Source organism: Plectropomus leopardus, chromosome 16 (assembly GCF_026936395.1).
Source record: "Plectropomus leopardus strain MGB_pleo_1.0 chromosome 16, ASM2693639v1, whole genome shotgun sequence".
Taxonomy (NCBI): domain Eukaryota; kingdom Metazoa; phylum Chordata; class Actinopteri; order Perciformes; family Serranidae; genus Plectropomus; species Plectropomus leopardus.
In genome coordinates, this window is record NC_142191.1 from 23,546,348 (window position 1) to 23,556,540 (window position 10,193).

At 35.7% G+C, this 10,193-nt stretch overlaps 1 protein-coding gene across 1 annotated transcript; it reads right to left on the reverse strand.

Annotated features, from left to right (window-relative positions):
• Positions 1-57: 57 nt before the first annotated feature.
• unc93a (unc-93 homolog A) lies at positions 58-9,645 on the reverse strand. Its single transcript, XM_042503994.2, has 8 exons — positions 9,393-9,645; positions 7,369-7,550; positions 6,276-6,505; positions 3,770-3,895; positions 2,265-2,476; positions 1,317-1,452; positions 825-956; positions 58-733 (listed from the first exon to the last, which is right to left on the reverse strand). The coding sequence occupies exons 1-8, from the start codon at positions 9,480-9,482 to the stop codon at positions 444-446; spliced, it is 1,398 nt and encodes a 465-aa protein (XP_042359928.1). The 5' UTR covers positions 9,483-9,645; the 3' UTR covers positions 58-443.
• Between the last annotated feature and the right edge of the window lie 548 nt (positions 9,646-10,193).

A 10,193-nucleotide genomic window follows, 5' to 3' on the forward strand; every position in this document is an offset into this window, starting at 1 on the left:
ACACCCAGACACAAGAGCCCTTAAACTCTTAAAAAGAAGCAATAAAACTGGGACTCATAAGGTTATTGGTCACAACCAATTGATTGACATTTATTTAGTGCATAATCTGTATTTAACCAGTACATACACAACCTTCATTTTTAGCTTCACAGGCATAAATGACAGTGCACACAATACAAAATATTTCTCCTAAAAAAGCTACAAAGACTCATTATTGAGTCAAATATGCAATATTATTGTCCAAGCCTTGTTAGTGTGCAGTTTTGACTGGTTGCCAGTAAAACACTAACAAGAGCACAAGTTTGTGATTGGAGTTTCATCATACCCATCGCATATTTTTGAATTTATTTGGAGTAGTTTGAACATGTCAGCTTCAGTATCAGACAAATTTGCAGCTTCATGGCCAAGCAGGTCATAAATTAAACAAAAACGCCCTTCAGTCTCTACATTGATGTCTCGTAAATTATCTTGTGCTCATCTGTTTCAATTTTTGCCTGGTGAGACTGGTAGGTTCCCTCCTCAATGGGTGGTGTGGGATTCTTGTGTTCGTAGAACTCCACTATGGGGTAAGTAACGACAGTCAGCACCAGAACAGCCAGTAGGATGTACAGTTTATACTCCAGGCACAAGAAAGTGCTGTAGGCGAAGGCGATGACGAAACCGAGTGACTCCCACATACGGTAGTTTGCAAACGCTGCCTCTTTTTCCCGGGGGAAGAGGATGCCATAAAGAGCTGCAAAAGAAAGCAAATGAATTAAAGAAGAAAGTGTAAATAGAAGAAACAAATTCCAAACAAAGAAAAAAAGAAAGTGTGTGTTTCTTACCGTTGGTCTGAGTTTGCCAGATTGCGTCTGCCATACCCCACAGAGCAGGAAAAACGAAAAAGACGGGCAGATCATCAGGATGAGGCCTCCAGTATAAGAGAGCAATGATACAGGCGAAGTTGGTCAGCGCAGCTGAAAAGTGAGAGATGCAAATCAAACAGATGCCAGCACTTCACTCGGATCAGGTTTTTAAAGCAGTGTATGCATCATTTAGTCCCCCATTATTGTATAATTATATGTGTAAAACAAGAGATTTAATATAACTAAGTACATCTACTCAAGTACTGTTCTTAAGTAAAAAAAAAAATTTGGTAGATTTTATGCAACTTTATTACATTGAAGTGATGAAAAATACAATGTTCAGTGATCAAAATCTAATGGAAAAATCCCATAGGCTTTTGAAGACGGAACTAGGACAACTTGTTCGTCAGCCTACAGAAAAACATACTATTCTATCTACAAAATTTTATAAAAATACTAAAGATAATTTACCAAAGAAGAAGAGTGCGGCTCTCCCAGTGTACCGAGCAAGACGTCCAAAGAGAAAGGAGCAAAGAGAGTTAGCGGCTCCAAAACACATCATCACATAACCAACAAAATGGATCCCCAGAGCACACGTCACATAGTTCTGCAAAGCAACACAACATGGATTTACAAAGCAAATTACTTGTAGTATCCAAAATATTACATACATAAATATTTCATATCTCACAGAAATTCAGTTGGTGCATTTTGTAAATAGTGGATTCATTTAAAAATCCAGATATTTCAGTTGGAAATTGGACAAAATTAAGCTAAAAGGAAAGTGAATATTGAATGTAAACACTAGTTTGGGAGTTTGTTACTGTCTGAGCAGAGGATGAGATTTTTCTGCTGTAAAGCTAGGGGTTGAAGTGGGGGTTTATGGGGATTTATTCTGTTTTGGAGCCAGCCTCAAGTGGTCAATAGAGGAACTGTAGTTTTTCGCACTTCCACATTGGCTTTATTTTTCAGCCTCAGAGATTGCCGCTTGCCTGCAAACACTTCTTTTTTCTAGTAAAATATCCTAAAATATGGCTAGAGCATCTACCATAAGCAAAACTGAATCTCTAGCCAAACTGTCAGCTGTCGAAATTTCATTGTGGGTAATGTAGGAACCACATTTTATAAATATCTTATAGGCACCGCATATACAGTGACAAATAAAGTGTCTTTTGTCTAATTTTTTATTAAAAGACTTTATCTCTGGTTTAGCTGCATCAATTTTCATACATTTTTGCCCATCATGAGTCTGACAATATTGTAGAGGTGAAAAATCAGAGTTCTCTTGTAAAATATTTTCAGAGCAGCTTAGAAAATTCTTCTCGGTAAAAGGGAGATAGATTCAGGATCGAGCATTGTAAGACTTTCACCAAAATCTGTGCGAGAACATGAGTTACTCATTCATGAGTGGAGTCTCACCTTGGTGTATTCCCCAGAGAGGAAGCTCTGTTCGAAGCCGCTGTACATGGTGAGAGGGATGAGGGTCACCAGCCTCCAGTCCTTCAGCAGTCTGAACGTGGCCAGGAAAGTGTGGCAGAACGGCTCCCTGTTCTCCCGAAACTCACTGGACTGCTCCCGATCAATGTTGTCCAGAAAAATGGCCACAATCAGCATAGCCAGCACACCCACGCCTGCCATACAACAAAGAGTCGACACCGTAAGTATTCAAGCTGTTGCCCTTTCTATGCACAAATCCCAGTTTCTGTAGATGAAAAATAATGGAAGAAATTAAAACAACTCTACTTAAACCACTGTATTTTATATATTTTGCTGTCAGTGGCTGTCTTGAAGGGTAACTTAAGTATTTTTCAACCTGGAATCTATTTTCTCATGTTTTTGTGTCTTAATTGACTAATGTGACCACTTTGAAATTGGTCCAGTACTGAGCGAGACGGCTACAGCTGGCAGCAGCAAAACAGACTGCAATGTAACTACTCTGCGCATTTATGCACCATCAATTTGCATCCACAAGAAGTGCTTGTTTTTGTCACTCATGGACTCAGATTGTAATTATTGTCAACATTATAGAAAGGTTCCCTTCAGAGATAGAGCTCTTTATGGTTGATTTTTGTTTAAACAGCCCCAAAATCCCTATGCCAAACCCACCAGACTCCATGTAAATAAACTGTAGTTTTATCATTGTAAAATACACTTCATTCAAAGTCAACAGAAACTAAGTAGACTCGTAAGAAAATGTTTTGACTCGTTTTTCCACTGTTCCAACAATCACCATTTCAGTTTTATTTGGTTCTAATAAAACTTCAAGTCACCCGGTTAGATGTGAAAATATGATAGATATACACTAATGTTATTGGTGACTGGTGACACTGTGTTGCCATTTGGTCATCTGCAGTGAGACCTAAAATGATCAGTTGAGGTCATACGACTGAAAAAAACATCTTTGTTGTTGCCTGATCTGCAGGGATCAGCGCAGAAAATCAGGGATGATCGATAATATTGGCACATTAACAGTATCAACAGATACTGGCTTTAAAATGAAATATTGGAATTGTCTAACATGCTGATTACTGCTGATATCACAAACCAATGTTTTTTAAATGACAAAGTGAACATGTACAAAACATCAATCCTAAGTTTAAGCATTTTTCTTATTTTGTACAATGAATGAATATTACATACAATGGAAAGCAGGATGTCTCCATCTGCTGGTGGGCCATCATAGTAAGAGTAATGATGTTATTTCCACTACAGTTGACAGGTGATTACCACAAAAAATAGGTGGGGATGAAAGTGGATATATCTGTATTGGTATCAGTTACCAGCCAAATACGTTGTTTTTATAGCGCCACATCAGATATGGGCAAAACCTTTGATATTGTGCATCCCTATAAAAATCATTTTCTGTTATGGAAGAGCAAACTCATTAAGTCTTTCATTGTGATGCAAAGTAAACTCTGCGTTACCAATGTAACATCCGACAAGTGTCCACACCAGTTTCTGAGCAGGTTTGCTGGTCGTGCCGTTGATGCTGATATTGAGGCCGCAATCAGCCGCTCCGCAGGACTCTAGCTGCTCGTCCGGGATTATAGCTGTCAGAGTGAAAGTCAAAGACACAATTCATTTAAATTCCTCACCAAGAACCTAAAAAAGGAGCTACAGACAAATAAAAACTGCAGTTTTAATTTTTATGTAGTTTCTGGGGAAAACTCTATTTAATGTCCTTTGAAGACAAAAACTTAAAACCAAAATGACAAAAATCAAATGTAGGCAGGCCTCTGTAAAGGATGGTGAGCAACCATGTAATGCAAAAAAAGAAAAAAAAAACTTTAAAAAAGTGAGATTTAGGTTTATATTACTACCAATTTTCTATTTTAACAAACATTATATTTTAAGAATTATTGTTGGATGTGTTTCGTTGCAATAAAAGGCAAATTTCAAAGCGACAACTGACAATAAATACAATATCTCTTAGACAGTGGGAAGTCAAAGGTCTGTTTTGAATGTCTCTTTGTTAAAATAAGTTCAATTTGTAACAGGTTAGGACAAACAATCAAACTTAAAGATTTCATTCTTAAACAGTGTGCCCAGGAAATAAATATGGAATAAATATTTGGCCCTTCCAAGAAATGCATCTCAATAAGTGCTGAGCTGTTAAGCTGGAGAGCGTTTACACCAATAAAATGGTAAACTGCATGCTTAAGTTAGCACACACCCTCTCTCATTCTCTTTTAAAATGAACCCATAAAAGAGCCAGTGGTTGGACCTTTGACACTGATGGGTTTGTGTAGCAGTATCAGCTACATACACGGGATGTAAGTACATTACCTACTTACCTACTTTTTATTCCACTAAATTTATTAAATAACTCACCGTATGATTCAGATTCAGATTAATAATAAAAACTGTAATTACATGCTGGATAAATATATGTAATCATAGATTAAAAATACAATTTTATTGATTTCTAGGGTCAATTCACATTATATTAATTAATTAACATTACTTCTGTCTTTACCAGCTGCAACATTAAAGTGATGAACACATGATCATTTTAATCTAAAATGTACCTCATTCATTCTGCATGAGTACTTTTACTTTTGCTTGTAAATTATGATTTGATGCTAATACTCAAGCTTTAGTGTTTTGGACTTTTGGAGGTATTTCCAGTTGAACCAGGTATAAACCAATGGGCTGTCAGTTATGGAACAAAAGCCAGTTTGATTTGACAGGACAGGCAGGAAGGCGGGACTATTGACATAATTTTGACTTCACTGGTCCGTCTTTGTGGTCACACCCACTGGTTCAGCAGGAAGCAGAAGACCTGCAGGAAGATCCCCATGGGGAGCTCAAGTGCCCATTTCATGTGATGAAGGCATCACATTATACTTCTGTGATTATTCGATTTAAAGCAGCCTGTAAAAGGAAGTCAAGCATTTTGTTCTAGTTTTAGTGCGACCACCTGCGAGCTCCAGTAAACTCAGAGGCCAGAGTTCAACTTTGTTCCACTCTGACCATGTGGATGTGCCTGCAGCCAATAATAAACTTTTGGAACTGTTTGGAAATGGGGAACTCTTTTGTTTCCAATTTGTGATCAACATGTATTGATCACCCACATCAAAACACTTTTTGTGGACTGAGCACAGTTCATCAGAAGATGGAGACTAATCTGTGTAAAGCCTGCAAGAAGACATCGCAGGTAAAGCTTCATGCTGGTTTCTGAAAACAAGTAAAAGTTCTGACTTTAAAAATTAAGTTAAGTAAAAATACAGAAGTATTTTAACCAAAATGTACTTACAGTTAAAGCACTCATCATGCAGTGTTGTATTTTATTATAAAATGTTATATTATTCTGTTTTTATCACTAACAAATACATTTAAGAATGTTTTAATGTTGTAGTTCATCAACACTGAGCCAATTTTAGATGCTTTGTGTTCTACTGGCTTATAATAGAAGTGTAGTTCTGCATCATATCATATAAGGTTATGATCAAATTACCAGTGTTAAGGCTAAGCATTGGAAACAAATAAGTCAGAGGAGGGAAATGCTATTATTATTATTATTATTAGTAGTAGTAGTAGTAGTAGTAGTAGTAGTAGTACAGTTGAAATTACAAGAATTAACTCAAACCTCTGGTATTAGTGCCAGTCATAAGAAAAATAAATAAATATTTTTTCCCTTATTCCTGGCCCCAATACTCCTCCATAAAAAAGTAACTTTTAAACATTGAGAGATAAAAAATGTAGTAGTGTAGAAATAGAAAGGAGAAGGAAATGTAAAAAAAAAAATTAAAGTAAAAATACTTATGCCACGACTGATTTAACGTCTCATATTTCTTTCGTCACACCAGTGTATTGTATATAGAACTAGTATGGATGACTTACTAATTTTAAGTCAGAAATTCAGTCGTTTGTAGTAAAAGGAAGTGTTTTATTTTCCCCTACATGATTCAGTTCGAGATGTCTTCCTACCTATGTTGATGTCCTGTCCAAAGATGAGTGACGACATGAGGTTTCCCCACACAGCTGACGACTGGAAGATGAAAAAGAAGATGCCAAAGTACTGGTTGATGACATCAGATCCTTTCTTGCCTTCTTTAGCAGCCTGGATGTTGCCGGAGATGGTCAGGTAGGTGCACTTAGCCGACCACAGAGGAGAGCCGCCCAAACCCAGGATCACTGAGGTGGGAATGAGGGTGTACCTGTGTGAAAAAGAGCAAAGGAGCTGCAGGAGGAGGAGGATGCTGTGTATTTATCACTTTTATGTCAGAATGAAAGAAGCAGCCATGATGTCAGCTCAGTAGTTGCAGTAGCAGTGGTGGTAATTTAAGACTGTTACATCATATGGAAGAGAGGCAGCAGTATGGTTGTTGTTGAAATGATGATCTGATAAATAAGTCAGTTGATTTTCAGTTGTGCATGTGCAGTTTTGATAATCAATTTGAATAATTTCAGTGGATGACCACTTAGATAGCCAAAAGCTGGTGTACATTCAGTAAGTAGTATCAGCAATAAGTAGAGCAGTCATGCATGGGATGAGCATACAGTGCATACATCTGTAAAGAGGAGACTCATGGGTAACCACAGATATCTTATGGTCAGATATTAAAGGACCCCTGTGAAATTGCCATGCCGTTTTTCCATCGCAAAATATTTAGCCTAAGTTTGGAGTGTCATTTATCCCCCTTACTGCTATCATGACTTGGTACCACTGGATTCCTCTGGTCTTTGAGTTTCATACGATACCAATATCATCACTGTAGCTTTAAAGCTGTTAGCCTGGTACAGCCTCTTAAAGGCAATAATATTGGCAGGCGATTAACACGATTGGAAAAAAAACTTGTTATGTACAGACCTTAATCACATCGTGATTGACGCATTAACACTGTCAGCCCTGGTAGTAAGTTGTATTTAAAAGGTCAATTTACCTTCATTATAAATAAACAACCCCCACCCCCAATCCTGTGATAATAATGTATATATATACATTATATATATATAATGTAAATAATGAGCAATGTTTAACAGCCACCACGACTGTGAGGCTGATTGACTGATTGATTACCATCCAGGATAGAGGTTTCCAAAGGAGTAGGAGACGTAGCAGGCCATGCCCACAACAATGGTCCATTTACAGCCCAGGTTTTTGATCATGATTGGGGGCAGGAACATAGAGGAGACGATGATGGAGGCGTAGATAACGCTCAGAGACGCCACGCCCATCCCCTGCTCTGCATTGAGGCTGCTCTGCACACACGGGGACCAGATTCCGTTAGAGGACAGGGAGCCTTGTGCAAGAACATTTTCAAACGTCTAGATCTTGCATGAGGCCCAATGGTAGTGAAGGAACGCTTGCTTTGGCACTAATTTTAAAAATGACAATTTTGTTAAAAATACTTTTACTTCATCAACTCAAGTTTGAAAAGCAAATAGCATCAATATGAAGAATATATGTATGTGAGTAGCAATACATTAATATATATTATAATAATTATTATTATATAATATATAACATAATACAACATTTAGGGCATTCTAGCAAGTTAAATATGGAAATATGCAGGAATGAGTGGATTCTCAATGAAAAAGTCATTATACACATACACTGAGTTATTGTTTGAAAAAGACATTTTTGTGCAATAAATTAGTATTATAATCAAAACAAAGAAAGATAAACTCGTTGTATTAAAAGAACCAGTGCAGTACAAGCACAGCATGAAATCATTTTAGGAAAATTCAATTTCTGATTTGAGAAGAAATTTAAACAAAGATGTAAAAAGACTTTGTGAGTAAAATGTAGGTCTTTGTACATTAACAACTCCTTATTGACCATTAAAATCATGCATAAAATACATTTATCATTGTTATTATTTTTATTAGGCCACTTGTTTCTCCACAAATCGACACATTAACAAAGCTTTCTCACACTGTTATGGTAGGGTATGATGAGGTATGATGTTAAATATATATACATATATATATATATATATATATATATATATATATATATATATATATATATATATATATATACATACATACATAAATAGATATAGATATTATATGGGACTTTTAATGGGTAAATCAAATGTTCTAATGTAATAAAATTACAGCTAGACATGAAAGTAATAATAACTAATACAAAACCTAAGATTTTTCATTTTATAGTACATTAAATAGTTGTTATGATTACCAAATTACATACAATTTGAAGATATTTGGGCAAATGACAATTAATGGAATTAATTAGTAAATTTAATGAGTTTGATGTTTACAAATATATGTCTACATAAACAGGGAGTAATGCTGTAAATAATGCACAAAGACATTTTTAAAGATCCCTTAAGAAGTCGTGCCTTCATAAATCAACTAATGAATTAATCCCTTAAAGCCACCATCATGCTAACTCTTAAATGAGGCACTTTCATGTAAAATGATGCATATTTGAAAGATACAACTAATATATGCTCTTATATAATGAACTTAGATAACTCATTAGGGTACATCAGGATACATTTTCCTGGTCTGAAAAGTAAGTAAGTAATATCAAATTATGTACGATTTCAAGGTGATCAAAAAATGTACTTCAATGGAGTTAATAAGAAAATTTAAATGGAATATTATTTATCAATGAATGATGTGACATATAAATAATCAGTGATTAATGCTGTGAATTGTGTACACAAGACATTTTAAAAAAATTAACTAGTTCCCCCTTCATGATTGATGACACAATGACTATATCCCTTAAATTCATATATAATACTGTTTGAGAAGTATTTGAATAAGCAATTGATCTTATTTTAAGGATAAAACTAATAAATGTAAAACTAATTTCTGACTTTTTAGGATACAGTAGAGAGCTTCTGATATTTGAATAAATACAGTTTCTTAATCAAAACAAACTAATTTTTGTTAGTAACACTGTTAATGATGTGCCAAAGATATTTTTTAAAATTTCTTAGTAAGCTCTCACTTCATGACTCCACCCATGATTAAGTCCCCTAGACACTAACTTCTACATCTCAGTGTTTTAGTGAACAGTAAATCTACAGTATATGATAAATAAAAAAAAATGTTTCCACGTACCTGTAAACTCTGCAGCCCTCCATAAGCCGTGAACAGAGACAGAAACCCGACAGAGACCACCAGTATATTCTTGAAGTTACGGCTAATCATGGCTGCTTCTCAAAAACAGCAAAAACTTCAACGATTCTTCTCTTTCTTTCTTTTTTTTAAGAAATAACAAAAAAGTTTTAACCTAATTGTGTTTACTTCAGGACTTATTGCTTCATACAGCAGCTGTGTAGAGTAACGTCAGGAGGCTCTCTGCTGAAAATGATTGTGTCTGTGATAAACGCATACACACTGGAAATAGCTGAGCACAAAGTTCAACCTTCTCACACACACACACCACACACACACACCCACACGGTTTTCGCAGAGTGTGACACAGAGGATCCCTTATCACTGGGACTCTGAATTGCTTCCCACAAGTCAAGTCATTTTTTTTTATGGAATTCAGTTCATATATGACGCTGCACCTCCCTTCTTTGAATCATAAATGCTGGATTATAAATAGATGTTTTGATCGTAAAAACATGCTTCTTCTTTCGTCCACGTTTCCTTCTTCCTGTACATGTTTTTATTCTTCGTCTGTCTCGTTCAGATCTACAGTCTTCTGTTTCTCTGGCTGTGTTAAGTTGTAGTTGAGAGAAGTGGTTGAGGAAGTAATTGACATTCTTATCAAAAGTAAAAATACACAATACAGATAAAAATATCACTTAATATACTTCCTCTAATATCTGAAAAATGCACTAATATTTAAAGCTACAGTTGGTAACTTTTATAAAAATAACTTTTGTCATATTTGCTGAAACTGTCACAAAA